The sequence below is a fragment of the Ictalurus punctatus genome, chromosome 1 (genome assembly GCF_001660625.3).
Source record: "Ictalurus punctatus breed USDA103 chromosome 1, Coco_2.0, whole genome shotgun sequence".
NCBI lineage: Eukaryota > Metazoa > Chordata > Actinopteri > Siluriformes > Ictaluridae > Ictalurus > Ictalurus punctatus.
This window is the reverse complement of record NC_030416.2, coordinates 6,929,839-6,946,567: the sequence shown is the minus strand read 5'-3', so window position 1 is coordinate 6,946,567 and position 16,729 is coordinate 6,929,839. Positions and strand designations below refer to the sequence as shown.

Sequence of the window (16,729 nt, the reverse complement as noted above, 5' to 3'; positions counted from 1 at the left end):
GCAACCCATTCCTGTCAATCACCTCAAAGTCACGCGCTGATAAATAATAAACCAAAAACTCTTATAAAACATATTTATTGTAAGGAACAAAATATTAAGATAGACACGAATGTGACCGGAACCATTATGACCGACAGAACATCTAAATATTTAAATATTTAAATATTTAAATTGCCCCCCATTCCATTTGTAACGAATCAGCAGGTACAAAGAATCAAATTTACAAATATTGCAGAAGGTTCCATATTTCCCTAGTCAGGTACGGCTTTTATTTTACTTCCGTTTTATTCCAAGATAAAAGTCAAACTTTTAGAAATATGTCACTGCATAATATAGACACGGATAAAGGGGTGTTTGCTCTTTAATAATCATATCCCCTAGTATTTTGAAGGTGCAAAAGCTCTTACCGTTCATAACAGGGCTGCCCAAAAAAAAAAAAAAGGAAGAGTACACATTTTACATTTACATTTATTCATTTAGGAGACGCTTTTATCCAAAGCGACTTACAAATGAGAAAATACAAGCAAAGTGATATATCAAGCAGAGAATAATACAGGTAGTGCTACCGTACAAGATCTTTAATTGAGAAGAAGCAAAGTGCACAGACTAGAGGTGAAAGTGCCAGAGTAAGGTTTTTTTTTTTTTTTTTTTTTTTTTTTTTTTTTAGGAGTTGGTTTTGTGTTCACAGAAGAGGTGGGTCTTTTGCTGTTTTTTTGAAGATAGAGACAGATTCTGTGGTCCGGATTGAGGTTGGAAGTTCATTCCGCCACTGAGGGACAGATAGTGTGAAGGTTCTTGAAAGGGACCTTGAGCCACGCTGAGTAGGCACTACTAAGCGTCAGTTGTTGATTGATCACAGATTGTGTGACGGAATGTAAGCCTTCAGGAGAGTGTTGAAATAGGAGGGTGCTTTTCCAGACAAGGTCTTGTACCAAGGCCTTGAGTTTGATGTGGGCAGCTACAGGAAGCCAGTGGAGGGAGATGAAGAGGGGTGTGACATGGGTTCTCTTGGGCTGGTTGAAGATGAGGCGTGTTGCTGCATTCTGAATCATCTGAAGGGGTTTGATGGAGCTGGCTGGGAGGCCCGAGATTAGTGCATTGCAATAGTCCAGTTTTGATATGACAAGATCCTGGACACACTCACACACACAGCATAAAAAACAACAGCAGAGCAAGACATAGCCTACGAATGAAGACAAACCGGAGCAGCAAATAAATTAAAATTAAATGTAAACCCTTTGTAAATGTAAGTTTGTTCAATAGGCAACAACAAACAAATATTAAGCCAAAAAGCAAGTAACTGCTTTAAAAAGCAGATGTAGTGAACTCTACAGCATTTCATACATGTTTCTCTCATATATAGTTCCTAACTAAGATGCTACAAAGAAAACTAACTACCTAACTACTACATCATATTAGTTGCAAGATATATTTGTGCCTGTATACTGTATGTAAAATATCCAAATGCATTTTTCAACCTAATGGTAAATTAATATTTTCTTAATAATTTAAACCTGTTGACCTTGCTAGTTCGGTTCATGTTCATAGTATCAGCATGTGTGAATTGAATTATGTCGCATAGTAGAATAGTCCAAATGCACAAACTACTTACAGTGTAAGCCTGTTACCTTTAGGAAGGATTTCTAATACCAGCTGTATGCAAACATTTACATTCTTCCCATCAGATAATACATTGATTTCACAGGTTATTAGATACAACCATAGCAGCACTCATTGGTCATTTAATCACGGACACCTACCCTGTATGTGTACTTTGTAGGTATACAATAACTGACTTTTTTTTTTTTTTTTTTTAGCTGCACACATCTTCGTCTACCCCATCCATCAGTGTAATGGACCTATGGACCATCATAGGACCACCACTGAGTGGATATTTTTTGAATGGTGAATTATTCCATATTATAGTGTGTGTGTGTGTGTGTGTGTGTGTGTGTGTGTGTGTGTGTGTGTGTGTGTGTGTGTTGCACTGGTGAGGGTGTATCTTTTATTTACAGGTTTTCGCATTTTCTACCAATGTTATTTAACACTTCTTGGTGCACCTTATATGATACTATAACACAGTTTTTCAACAAAATAAGTTTTTGTTAATCATCTGCTCTCAGACTCCAGTCCTGGAAGACCACAGGACTACAGAGCTTAGACTTAGACTGCCTTATTAACACATTCAACTGATAAAACAATTACTTAGGGTTAAATTGGGTTTGTTAGAAGTGGGGAAAATCTATGCAGGACTGCAGCCAACAGGACCTGAGTTTAACATTACTGCTCAAGTTCTGAATACAGGTCCTCTGTATACTTGAATACTTGGTTGGAGATTACTGAAACCAGCAGTGGTATCGTTATAAAAAGCTCAGCACCACTGCTGTGCCAACACCACATGTGATCATGCCCCTGCTGTGCTGTGAAAAAGTAACTGTGGTCCCTTTACACTGATGGCTAAGGCAATGGGGAGCTGACAAATTGTGGTTCCTTTACACTGATGGCTAAGGCAGTGGGGAGCTGACAAATTGTGGTCCCTTTACACTGATGGCTAAGGCAATGGGGAGCTGACTAATTGTACGTGGTAGGTCTGCAGTTAGTAACTCTGTGTTTACAAATCGAAATGATAGGCGCGTCTCGTCAAATTTATTGTTCCCTGTTTGAGTCTTTTATTCTAAAATAAAAACCGACTTCCGGTGACCGTTGTGTAAAACTAGCTAGTGTTGTCTTCGCAGGATTACTGGACACTTGAAAATTGACAATACGTTAAAAATGCAATGTTAGTGACTTGTACATCACTTTGCCGACATTGCAGAAGAGTAAGAGTGAATGTGTATGGGCGTTAGAACACGTTATTCAAGAGGAGCTCTGCAGGCGAGGACTTTGGTGTATTGTAATTAAATGATCCCCGAGGACCCTCGCCGATTTGCGCCGTGCCGGATGCAATAGCGCCTCTAGTAAGTCGCGGTTTGTCATGTCGAATAAACATAGAGAAACCCTTTTCTCAAAAACAAAACAAAACAAACTATTTTATCCACTTTAACACAGTGATAGTGAGTATGTGTGAATTGAGTGTGCATGCCGGGGATGATGGATAAAACTCCAGACATGCAGAGCTATAAAAAGCCTCAGCGACAATCTACATTACAGTTTATTATTATTATTATTATTATTATTATTATTATTATTATTATTATTATCTTGCTCTGCATGTTTGTAAGTGATTTGTTTAGAAACTTAAACGCCACAGTCAGATCAACCGCAAAGTGAAGTCTGACTTCACATCCAACCTGACTCTGACTTGATGTCCCAGAAAATGTTTGCTGGGACAAAAGTTTCATTTGGACTTGTTTGAATCACGCAAATAATCAAGCTGGGTTGTATGTTAGTCTTAAAGTACACAAATCATTAAAATATATATATATATCAAAATGGCTAATCTATTTTTTTGTACTCTGAGAATCTGATGAACTTTTTGATAACATGTGAAATGCATGGTGGACACCCCGTCCTAGGCTTTTCATCCATATCCTGCCCTAGAAGAGGTTTGAAAATGGGCTCAAGTCGTAGTAGGTGCAGGGTTTTCATTAAAGTAGACCAAATAGAAAACATTCAGTAGATTCGGTGGCCCTTCAGTAGAGAAAACAAATGTAAACGGTATAGATAAAAGCATTATTATGTACCAGACAACAATTAACAATGACGTTAAAATAGCTACTAACAATAACAATTTACCCTAGCCATTAGGAAAGATTTCACACCCAGCCAGAAGGCTAATTGTAATTGTTAAATTAGTGGAATTGTCACAGGTTGTGATGATAATAATAAGATTGCTGCTGCTGCTGCTGCTGTTGTTGGTGTTGGTGGTGGTAGTAGTATGGGTTAGTGGTAGCTCAGTGGTTACGACATTGGACTTCTAATCATGGAAGTTCAGAAGGTCATGAGTTCAAATCCCAGTGCTGCCACTGCTGGGCCCTTGAGCAAGGCCCCTAACCCTCAACTACTCAGTTGTATAAATTAGAGAAATGTAAGTCGCTCTGGATAAGGGCATCTGCCAAATGCTATAAATGTAATAGTAAATTATTTCAATTTAGTGTCAGTAATAAACTACTTTAATATAAATAGGGTTAATTAGGTCAAACTCACAAACAGGGTCCAACATGCTGTGAGAGTTGCTGTTTTATAAATGTGGTGTGTGTTAGGACTTATGCTTACAAGCAAAGCAAAAGAGAAAGGGCTGTATCACCAAACTCCAGATGGATACCAACATCTGGTTTGTGGTTTGAGTGTCTAATCTGTTCATTTAAAGCATGTTAAGACACTCATGCACAGTTTAAAAACAAATAGATAGGGTCTGCAGGCCTGCAAGAAGCCAAAATGTGATCAAATCAGTTGTATGCAGCTAACAGTGCTTGCTTTGTTCTCCATGGTGAATTTATTAATGTTTGCCCTTCTGTGACATTGAGAGTTAAAATAAGCTTATACGTTCACCAACCACTTTATTAGGAGCACTTGTACGTTCATGCAATTATCCAATCAGCCAATCATATGGCAGCAGCACAATGTATACATCATGCAGATACACTTCAAGAGCGTCAGTTAATGTTCAAACTTCAGAATAGGGAAAATGTGATTTCGGTTATTTTGACCGTGGTGTAGTTGTTGGTGCAAAAAAACAAGAAAACATATCGTGAGTGTTGGAACGATTGACGATAGTATCGGGAATCATTGAAAGATTACAAATATCGCAATGGCTATTAGGTAGAGATGCACCGATACTAAATTTCTCAGCCCATACCGATAACCGATTATTCAGAGTGATATCGGCTAAAACCGATAGTTCTGCCTTTTATGCCTTCTTTTAAATTAATAATAATTAATTCCACGATTCTGAAAAAATAATGCAAATAAAAACTTTATTCTCTCCATTTTAACAAGTTGTTTGACAGTAACTGGTCTCATAAACAGAACACACATTACTCTAATTAACATTAACACATGAACTAAATTCTGAAGATTAAAGTAAGATTTCTTAAATTATTGAATGTTATTAATTAACATATTAACATATTAACATTGACTGAATTCTAAAAAACCTCCTGTTAGTCTCACATTCACTCACCACAAACAAGCATTTCTACTTCATCACTGACATCAAACTGGTAATATATAATATCAACTTTTTTTGATGATATTAACTCTCTAACATTAACTGGATATGAAATACACTACTCTAGAAATATATTTTTCTGTGCAATATATACTTTTTTTGTCAACTCATCTTCATTTAAACCTTTCAACGGTATACTGGCGCTTTAATTCAGCGCAGCAAAAAAATTATTTAGACACAACTCTTTTGAATGACAGGCTATAATCAGCCCTGATCATCGGATGTTTTTCAACTATCGGCCGATAGCCCATAGTGTGAAAAACTGCTTTTATCGGCCGATACCGATTATTGCTAGATACATCGGTGCAGCTCTACTATTAAGTTAGACAGTTTTAAATGTCTGTCAGAAAATGTGGTGTTGGCAACTTTATCTTGTAATATGTCATTATAATTTTAGCCTATTTTCTAGAACTATAAGAGCAATAATACCCTTAATAATGCTATTTGACATTGGAGCATGCAGCAAAACATATTTCTATGGTGCATTTTAAACCGGGTGCACACTGTGTGATTTTTAATAGTCCTTTGCGACTGTTGCTTGTCAGACTATACGAACATGATCCCAGCTGTAAGCCATGTTACACTGTAGGATCTCAGTTGTCATTAATGTCAAGACTGTACGACAGTCAACACGCGAAAAACAGACACATGCAAGAAGACTCGTATGGAGTAGGAGAAGCCACACTACAGGTCTGTGCCTCAAATCTTTTGACACTGCCAAAATTTAATCTGAGGAAAAATTTGATCGCAACGGCCATTAATCATCTGTCTGGGAATGCGTCAGACTAGTGATCAAAGACTACAAGTTTTGGCCTAGGATTATAGGAATCTTTTAGGCTTCTCAAAATTTGTCTTAGACGACCAAATCGTGGCCAAAATCATACAGTGTGAACCTGACTTTAGCTTCCCTTGTCCGTGCTGCCAACTACATAAAGCTGTGAATGTCTTCACCTGCAAAACATGAACAGGTTTTTAAATTCAGAACTAAGAGCTACTTCACTATACATAAATTAAACAAGTATCTCTAGAGCTGTTCAACACAGTGCGCATGCATGTGGAGTTTATATAATTTTATTTAAGTTTTAGTAGTTACAGCTAATAACAGGGTTGGTTTATTTACAGTCCTGACCAGTTTTGCAGAAAACTATAACCCCCAGTTTTTTTGTCAACTCTCATTCATTATGAAATGGCAGCCATTAAAAAAAATGCCAAGCTCCCTTTTTTGAAACACTTTTCCCTTCATAACACACAAAGTATAGAAGCTATGAATATGAAACTTGATATATTTATGCAGATATTGAGGCTTTGTTCTCTTGCATATATTAATAAATGGTGAAAAAAATCAGCAAAATCTGAGACTGAGTGATGGAAAAGTCTTCTGTCACTAGTTAATTTGACATTCAATCACCCTACTGTATTGTAACTCATAAGCACTCTACAGCCATGCTGAGTAGAAACAGCATCAGACGACATCATGTGGTCCAAAACTGGACATTTGAATATTGGAAAAACTTCGCCTGGTCTTTTTTCCAATTGTCCAATTTTGGTGAGACCATACCCGTCTTTGACGTTTCTATTTTTTTTCATTATTTTTTTTTTTATATTAATAATATATTTATATTGTAATATTGTTTTCATTGAAACTGTATATGTAAAATGCCTAACTGATTATATATTTTCTAAATGATGATTTGCCACACAGTATCTGCACAGTTACTTAAGCAATATCACATAAGAATCAGTGTTGCACTGGGAAACAGCAAGGCTGTGATTATCATTCGTCTGAACCTACATAAATAGTTATTTTCATTGGTGGCGAGGAAAAATAATCATAGCTTGGTATGATTGCATTGGCTAAGAGAAGTGTTTCCAAGCAACAACAGGCCAGCTTATATCAATATTTCTCATTTACACAGGATAAGTCAGCCATACATGTGTCTGTGTGTGTATATATATATATATATATATATATATATATATATATGTATGTATGTATGTATGTATGTATACATTTTTTTAAATGTGTATACATACATATATAGTGAATGTTCATTTCTCTCAAATTTCATATTTCTCATTACACATAGAGTGAAATATTTCAACCCATTTTTTGTTTTAATCCTGATGATTACGGCTTATAGCTCATGGAAATCAAAAATCCAATATCTCAAAATATTAGAAGCTAATTCCACAATCTTTAAGTTCCTATTCATTTTGTTGGTTCGCTAAATGGAATATAACATAATGGTGCTAGTGCTTGCATAGTGTAGAACGCAATTTTAGATACAGCTACAGAAAACATGCAACTCTTTGTGTTTGTTTTATCCCACTATATACCTTCTTGTGCGCATGCATCGTAAGTCATCAGTATTTGCAATACCCTCGCCATCCAGGTATTGTTCCCTTTCTTCTTCTCTCCTAGTAGACTCTGACTGTTTTTTTTCACTATACACAGAGTCACATATACATTACGTTTTCTTTGCATACGCCAGCATGTTAGGAAGTTGGGGTCAGAGCACAGGGTCAGCCATGATACAGCACACCTGGAGCAGAGAGGGTTAAGGGCCTTACTCAAGGGCCGAACAGTGAACCCCTGACCTTCAGATCAGTAACCCAGAGCCTTAACCGCTAAGCCACCACTGCCCCTACCATATGACCGTTATGCTACCTTGATCGTATACGCAACAACATGGAAACTGAACCGCAAGCTTTGCTGGCTTTGTTGTCATTCTTAGCAGCCATTGTGCAGTTAAATTCTGTATTTTATAATACTGCAGCTGCCTACTTGCATAAGAGGCAAGCTATGATTAGAACAACGTCAGAAAAATCTCATTTCAAGTAGCGTAAGCCCTACATGGACCGCCAGTTTGTTGTGCCTGCCGGTGACTAGCAACCAACTTCCTGTTTACACTTGTAAACATGTCCAGTGTGCATGAATGATCATGTGACATGCGTATTCGTTTGTGTAGTGTGGATGGCGATCGTTTCTGAAACACGGTGGAAATACCAGTGTGGGCAAGGATCGTTTTAATTTGAAAAACCCTGCTTTAAATCGAATACGCACTAGTGTAAACGGGGCCTTAGGCAGGGAAAGTCAAGCTCTCAGACTGCTGCCAGGCATCAGAGTGTCTTCCGTTCATCTTGTGGGATGGGCCCCTAAAAGCAACACTTCATCTACTTCACAGGTGGCTTCATGTCATGGGGAATATTCGAGCAGTATACAGATGATCCTGGATTCTGATTTATTACTGATTGATACCACATTCAGCAGTTTTTAATAACTAGTTTGTGGTAGTACCTCCGTAGTGCAGTACATGCTTTTAGAATTTTTTTGTTGTACTGTAATAAAAAGTTAGGTGGTTACATAGCAACTGTATCTGATACTAGTCTCCACAACCTTCAGAGAGTTTTGTTGGGTATTATTATGCAGAGAGAAACGGACACAGATTAAGCAAAAACTGAATATGTTATATTGAAGTGCAAAAAGATGTGTAATTTCCATTCAAATATATGCAAAATATTTGATGTGTAATTGTATTTTGTTGCATCTGTGACAAAAGTTAACTTTTAACCCTATCCCTTCTTAAACTTTTTTTTTGTTAATTTTTTTTTTGCATCCGTTTCATATCTGGTTTAAAATCTTATACAAGCTTACTTGTATAATTTCTATTCTATATTCTTTGTATGTGTTAATTTAAAATCTTATTTCTAATCTTACTTCAGGTTCCTGGTGGTGCTGCGTATATGGAAGGACAAAACGACATCAAGCAAAGGATTTTGGGATTGGAGAGCTTGGCCAATAACGGACCATAGATATTTCGAAAAAAACCCCACAATGACGCCCTTCAATTTTTGTTGCCATATCTCTATATCTAAACAAACAATGTTCAAGGCACAGTGGCTTTTTGAACAGCTTTCCAACTCTTTCACTCAAAAGCAGCTTATTTACAATGATTACTTTATTTGCGAGTCACCTTGTCTGCCTAGTATAAAGGCACATGGAATTTGATTCTCTTCTAACACTGCCGAGGAGAATGTCAGGTGCTGAACTAATGAAAAAATCACAAGAGGATACAATGGATGAACTAGACCAAAATCCTACAATAAAGGCGACCTGCACAATCATGGAGGACACATGTACGCCGAATAAGTCTCCCATAGAAGACAACAGACAACATGATGATCCAGTGGGCATGTATAACAAGGATTCTTCTGATAATCTTGAAAATCCGTGTACTACTCCAACAAAATCCATACATGAGCCTACAGAAATGCAAGCACCTAATGACAAGCCTCTGTCTGATATTTCCTGTGAAGAGATGTCTATATTGAAGGACGATTCAAAAAAGGATGATTCTGATGGGAAAATGTATGACGCCAATCACAAACGTGACAGTTTAGAGATCGAACTTCAGAGATCCTCTCTACTTATCGAACAGCCCAAACAAACAAGTGAGGAGAATAATGCCTCAAATAGCTTATCCCCTATACATGTACCACTCCCAGAAGCTGAGCAGAAGCACAGTGCTCAGCAGTGCAATAAGAAACCTTTGACTGTAGGTGAATGTCATTCTGAAGAAAGTGATGCAGTGCATACAGATAATCCACTTGAAAGAGATGGTTCCTCATATCGTGGCCGTCCACGCAAGGAAAAGCGAGTTATTAAATGTGAGTTCTGTGGACGCCCATTCAATCATGCATCAGCTTACATAATCCACCGGCGTGTCCACACAGGTGAGAAGCCTTTCAGTTGCCAGGTTTGTGGTAAAGCCTTTGCTCAACTTTCCAACCTAAGATCACACACAAAGATTCATAATGCACCTAAAAGTTTAACCCTGCAAAATTCTAGCATACATCAAAACAAAGCCAATGTTCCCAAGAGTGTGACACCACCAAAAGAGAACCAAGCAAGCATGACTCCAGTTTTTATAAATGACTGCCCAGACAAAAGCAATGAGCCTCTAAATAGAAGCAGAAAACCCGTAGCTTGTCCTATCTGCGGAAAGGTCTTTCCATACAAATCAGTGCTTAAAATACATCTTCGGACGCACAGCGGAGAAAAACCATACTCCTGCAGAGTGTGTGGCAAAGCATTTACACAGGCATGCACTGTCCGTGTACATGAAAGAGTACACTGGTCCGTCAAACCTTTTCTGTGTTCCAAATGTGGGAAAGGATTTTCACAGATTGGGACACTGAAAGGTCATACCTGCGAAGGGAAAAGGCAGACCCATGCTACTTTAAAAGAAATGGAAATGGCTGGTGTTGTAACCTTCAGGTGTCATCTTTGCAAAAAGTGCTTTAGCACAAGAGATGAGTATGATGTTCATGTGCAAGGACACACAGATAGTCACCGTTATAGTTGTGATAGGTGTGGTCAGAAATACAGTCTTCGCTCTGAGCTTGACACTCACGTAAAACATTGTTTTTCAATGTGGCTTGCAAAGACAGAGCCACATAGTCATTCTCCAGTCAAGGTAGAAACCAAAATCACAGAGTCTAAAACAGATGAAGGCTCACAGGCTGCAAATACAGAATTCACACCCACAAAAGTGCAGAGACCCAGCTTGGTTGAATTTTGTAAACAGGAATACCAGAGTAAGCAGAGTAAAACACCACAGTCTGAGTTTTTCCAGCCTCAGAAACGTAAGAAATACCTTTCTCTGCTGGCTTGCCCACCTAAGGTGATAGCCACCTCTACTTATAATCCTGAAGACAACCTTAGTCATTGTCAGCCTTTTAAAGCAAGTAACATTGTAGCTCTGTTAAACAGTCTGGACCAGAAATCTGACCCAAGAAAGTATTTGTGTCCACGCTGCGGACGGCTTTTCAGGCATGTAGGAAGACTGAGAGCCCACATGCTAAGTCATGCTCGGGGTAAGAGTTTCACCTGCGGCCACTGCGGGAAAATTTCAGAAAACTGGAGCAACTTTTGGCGTCACCAGCGTGTGCACAAACAAAGACGAGGCCGCTTCTTTTGTCCAAAATGTGGTCAGGGTTTTCGCTTTGCCAGTATCTACATGGAGCACCTGCAACAACATCCAGAGCTTAATGCATATTTTTGCCCCATCTGTCCTCACACTTTTTCCAATGCTACAAGTTTGAAGAACCACCAACAGGAATGGCATCAGTCAAGCATGCCTCATTTATGTGACATCTGCGGAAAAGGTTTTACGACTTCCATAGTCCTAAAGCGTCATCGAGTTACGCATTGTTTTAAAAACTCACAGGTGGATATGCCTTATGTGGTTGATGTGCAGCCAATGATGAAACCTTATGAATGTGGTAAGTGTGCTGCCAGTTTTAAAACCTTGGATTTACTTTTCAGTCATCAGCTCTGCCATTCAACGAAAGGCCTGAGCTATCGAAACAATAATGGGCAAGAACACCTGAAGAAGGGGCAACACTCTCCACCGGACAGAAACAACCTCTACTTTAGTATTTCTACATCTCATCAACATAATTCAGAACCTTGTCAAGATCTCATTCATGGTCATCACTTCCCTCCAGATTCAGTTCAAACACAAACCCAGCAGGGAATGGATATCAGTAATGTACAAAATATGCGGACTTTTCCACTTGCCTCGTCCGATTCTAAGCCCAGACATTTAGGAAAAAAAGAAATAAAAAGCTCTATGTGTACTTATGTGAGCACTGTGAAAACTAAGGAAATGCACAGTGGGATTACTCTACAGTCCAAATCAGTGCACAAAGCTGGGCATCTAGTGTGCACAGACTGTGGTGCTTGTTTTGCTTTTCTTCCAGCCTTGCATGAACATTACTTGAAACATGCCAGAGGAGAGATATAAATATGATGCCATTATAAAAGAATTCTCAGCACACATTTTAGAGGACATTTTAAAACCATTGGCCATGAGCGCTGCATGGGACATTTTTCACGTACTACTCTAAACTCTAAAACTAGTTATAGAAGTGCACAATTTGTCATTGTTTTTATGTGAATAGTGTGCTCCTATAATAAAGACAGACATCTTTTTTATCAAATGATTGTAGGAAGTATTACCTGCACTTGGATATTGACAGTGAAATATCAGTTCTGTTTAGGTCTGTTGAAGCATTAAATATAGCAGTTAACTACTTGTGTAGTTAAGAAAAAGGTCTCAAAACGAACATGGTCTGGAATAACTAAAACACCCAAGTTTAAATAATAGTTTAGAGAGCTGTTCAAAACTGCTGTACATTTTTGTGATTAAAATTGGTTTGGAAATTCAGAAGTTGGCCATTTTAAAATGGTGGTATTAAGGGTGCTCAATACTCAGAAGTGTTTTTTTTTTTTTTTTTTAATTATTTTGTATATCTTGTTTTATATAGTTTTTTTATTTAATATATCTGTACTTTTTATACCTAAAATGTATTTTCTCTGTAGTGCATGTTTTAAAATAATCCAATAAAGAAAGAAGAAGAATGAGTTAAGTAGGATTTGGCTGTAATATTCAAGAGGTGTAGACAATAATATACCATGTACCTTATGGTAAATAGAAGCATTGTTTATTTAATCATCTCAGGACCTAGACTCTCCATAGATTACAAAAGCTGAATAGAATTCAAGTCGGCTAAAAAGTACTTGCTAAGTTTTCCTCTCCAAAACTCCAACTGCAACCACTTAGACAGAAAACACACTACTGATCATAAAGTCTTAGGGAACACCATGATCAGTACCGACAAGGTGTGTAAGGTAGTGACTGATCTTGTGTGTGTGTGTGTGTGTGTGTGTGTGTGTGTGTGTGTGTCTATATAGTCCAGATCCATTCTTTTTAATGTCTGTGTACATGCACTATCCATAAAACATTTTAAACACTGAACATACTTTAAAAACACATCCACAGTGATTATGGCTGGCTCAAAAAGTACTCATGTAATGCATTAGATATTATAAATGTATGCTAACTAACATGTTAGCTAACTGTACAATGTGCATGCATTTGTCACTTTACTTTTGAACTAGGGTATATCTGTTATTGTTGTGTTATTATTATGGAATTGAATCTAACATTCATTAGTTTCTCCCTTTATTGGACTACAATATCAATCCTTATTCACCATAACTGACAGTCTACCAAGCTAAAATGCAATGTCAAGCCAGACATTGCGTTGTTTTCAAAGTGAATAGGCTGCTCATGCGTAGCCAGTGGCGTGTCTACGTTTCCTGGCTAATTGTGTAGATCAGTACATGAGTAATATATATTTTTCTGTTTACCTGTCCAGTTCACATGTTTTGGTAGTTTACCTGCAAAGCCATATCTCATAGCCAGTGGAATGTAAGTGGCAGTTGGAGTGGCAAGTATAATGGTCTATTTTTCTAGAGTTAATTTTAAAAAACCAGAACATATTTTAAAGGAATTCATTCTTCAGTTATGCAAGCAAAATGTAAGAGAAGCCCACTGCAGCTACCCTATGTTTTAATAATGGTTTGAAATGAGTGATTACATTAAAACTATGTTTTACCATATGAAACCATTTTTTTTCCCACTTTCTCTCCCATTGGGGCACTTGGCTGAGAGTACAATAAATCACTCATGTGCATCTGCCTTTGCAGAGGTAAAAGTTATTCAGTTTATTTATTCAGATATATTTGCTGTTGTTGTAATGAGCATCTCTAATGTCACAAGATGCCAAATCTGAAGGGACTAATTGCGGCTCATGGTGTCCCTGATCCAGGCAGAGTAGTTGCAGACTTTCGTGTAGACACCAGGCTTATTCTTGAGAGCGCAGCCATAACCCCAGGACACGATACCCTGCAGCTGACCATTACACACGACTGGGCCACCAGAATCTCCCTGAAAATGGGGAGGGAGGGGCAGGAAGGGAATGTATAAGTGATTAATGAGAGCACAAAATTTATCATAATGTAATTTATAATGACATATTTGACATGTATGCTTTATATTATTATTATTATTATTATTATTATTATTATTATTATTACACTAAATTACATTAATGTTTATCTTTTGTATTTTTAAATGAAATTGGCTTTCATTGATAGACTCGTTCAAGCCATGATCTCATTACCTGGCAAGAATCTTTGCCTCCCTCAATGAAGCCAGCGCAGAACATGTTGGAAGTGATCTCTCCAGGATAAGAATTTTTGCAAGTGGTGTCACTCAGGATTGGGGCATCCAAGCACCTCAGGTTGGAAGGGTAGTTTGCTTTTAAAAGAAACATGGTAGCCTATTTTAATCACAGTTGTTACAACCACATTGCATTCTGTATAATGTACAGCGTTTATTATGAGCTAATTTTGGAAAGTTGTTGACAGTTATTCTTATTATTTTATTATTGTTATTATTATTATTATTATTGTTTTTATTTCCTTCTTGCACTTATGTAGTAAGAAGGGGGAAAGTTGCTTAGGTAAGAAGTACTGTGCCATCCTAAGGGCATATGTGAGCACTTACTGCCACTGCTGAGGGTATTTCCCCATCCGGAGATGAGGCACACTGTTCCAGCAGAAGCGCAGCCGGAGGGCAAAGCTACAGTTGAGACATAGCTATTCAGGGTGGCAGCCCGGCTAAGCTTGATGAGCATGATATCATTGTTGAGAGTGTTGCTGTTGTAACTGGAGTGCCTGATGACCGCTGCCGAGCTAATGAACTGCTCTGTTCCTTCGTTGACATCAATGTTGTGCTCACCCAAACGCACCTCAATACGCCTAATTAAAAGGGCACAAGAGTCTTAGTAATCCTGTACATTCAATCTCTGTTGGGAATAAGATGAAAATACTTTATACTTTAGTGGAAACAGAAGTATTAACCATCTGTTTGTTACAATTTTTCCTGTATCTGAAGCAATACAACAACTGCTGAGCCTCATGCACTGGATTCACTTTCTCTGTTGAACTTTTTTATGATATGTACATCACAGAGATTCTGTGAATATAAGAATAGTGGTTTAGTCACCTTCACATTTCTCCCTATCTGTCATTTGTAAACACACATCTGATCTGATCAGAAGGATACCTGAGCATGAGAATGGGTTCCCGGGATAGGCTCAGGATCCACCGTGTCCTTGATTAGGTTACAGAGCTTACAGAGAGTCAGTGAGAGAGAGAGTGAAAAGGACTTTACTTACGATTTATAACAGTGAGCAGCTGACAGGACCCACAGATTACTAATCAGAGAGCCTCCACAAAAGTGGTATCCAGCATTCAGAGACACCTGATAGCGCACGCCATTCTTTCTGCACTCGTACCCTCCGACAATCTTATCCTCTTCATCAATAGGGGCAGTGACTTTGTAGGGGAGAGAAAAAGGAACGATAATAATTACACATTATATATTACAAACATCATCACAACCTCCGCAGATATACCCTAAGCATGTATATTAACCAGAATATGGAACAGAATAAATCTCCACAAGTTCTATTAATATGCACAACACAAATATACAATAGGAACATACATGCCACTGCAAACAGAGAGAGTACAATGATCCACTTCATAATTAGAGCCAGTGATGATCAGCAGAAAGCTATGTGGAAAAAATAGCTTTTATATTTTTTTCTTATCTTTATTTAAATCCTCAAATTAATTATTACCCTGCTTGAGAATGCACAGATGGCCAAACATTGCCATGGAAAGATAAATTTACAGCTATATTTAGTTTATATAATCTATTTCATGAAATTATTATCGTTTCATTTTAATTCTTAATATTTTATTTTTAATGAAGCATAGTCTAATACAACCAATGCAATGGATTTGATTATTTTGCAGATTGTGTATTATACATTATTACACATTATTACGTTAAGAAATATGGTTTTCTCTCTACACTTCACAGAATTAGCGTTTAGTATTTCCAAGTAAACTAATTAACTGTAATTTTTCATGAGTCCACTACAATGTCCTTGAGAAAATAAATCAGGTGTGTTAGAGCAAGTCACTGTTCTTTTTGAGGAAGGGAAAGTCCTGCTTGAGTAAGGATTTTTTTAAAAAGTGTTTTTATTTTTATTTTTTTAAAAGAAGTAAAAAAAATAAAATAAAAATAACAATTGCCGAAGAGCTACTTTATGGGCCCAACACATATGATGTATTATTTACTAACTGTAATTCCAAAATAATATATTATAATAAATAAAGTACTAATTATTTTTGTTTGATTTACTTATCTATTTACTATTTAGTTTCAAGGTCAAAGCTCTAATGGAAAAAAGAAGGCTTATCACCTTCACGTCCTGAAAAAACCTCAGGAACATGGCTTGTGTGGGAACCAACATCTGTCAAAGGAGCAGCGAATTTTTATGTATGATTACCCAGTCCGTTCTTTTGAAAAATGGACCTATGATTGAAATATGTGAGTCAATTCTTGCATTCTATGGTGTAATATTTCAATATAAAATGAATTGTTGTTCTAGTTTCTTAAACAGACTTATTTATAACATTTCTAGTTATCAGACTTATGGGTTTTTTTTTTTTTTTTTGCAAAAATACAACACAGAATTTAGTCATTAGCCTAGTCACCATAGTCATTAGTCTATAGATAATCACCATTTAAAAATTTAACAGAGAAAGATAAAGTAAATTAAAACAAAGAC

The 16,729-nt window shown here is 37.3% G+C and overlaps 2 protein-coding genes across 2 annotated transcripts; one reads left to right on the top strand and one right to left on the bottom strand.

Moving 5' to 3' along the window:
* The first annotated feature begins 2,699 nt into the window (after window positions 1-2,699).
* si:dkeyp-84f3.9 (zinc finger protein 184) lies at window positions 2,700-13,879 on the top strand. Its single transcript, XM_017467458.3, has 2 exons — window positions 2,700-2,957; window positions 8,894-13,879. The coding sequence occupies exon 2, from the start codon at window positions 9,169-9,171 to the stop codon at window positions 11,977-11,979; it is 2,811 nt and encodes a 936-aa protein (XP_017322947.1). The 5' UTR covers window positions 2,700-2,957; window positions 8,894-9,168; the 3' UTR covers window positions 11,980-13,879.
* prss1 (serine protease 1) lies at window positions 13,721-15,750 on the bottom strand. The gene is made up of 5 exons (XM_017467653.2): window positions 15,595-15,750; window positions 15,263-15,422; window positions 14,590-14,843; window positions 14,204-14,340; window positions 13,721-13,968 (listed from the first exon to the last, which is right to left on the bottom strand). Exons 1-5 carry the CDS (start codon window positions 15,632-15,634, stop codon window positions 13,819-13,821), a joined length of 741 nt encoding a protein of 246 aa, XP_017323142.1. The 5' UTR covers window positions 15,635-15,750; the 3' UTR covers window positions 13,721-13,818.
* Between the last annotated feature and the right edge of the window lie 979 nt (window positions 15,751-16,729).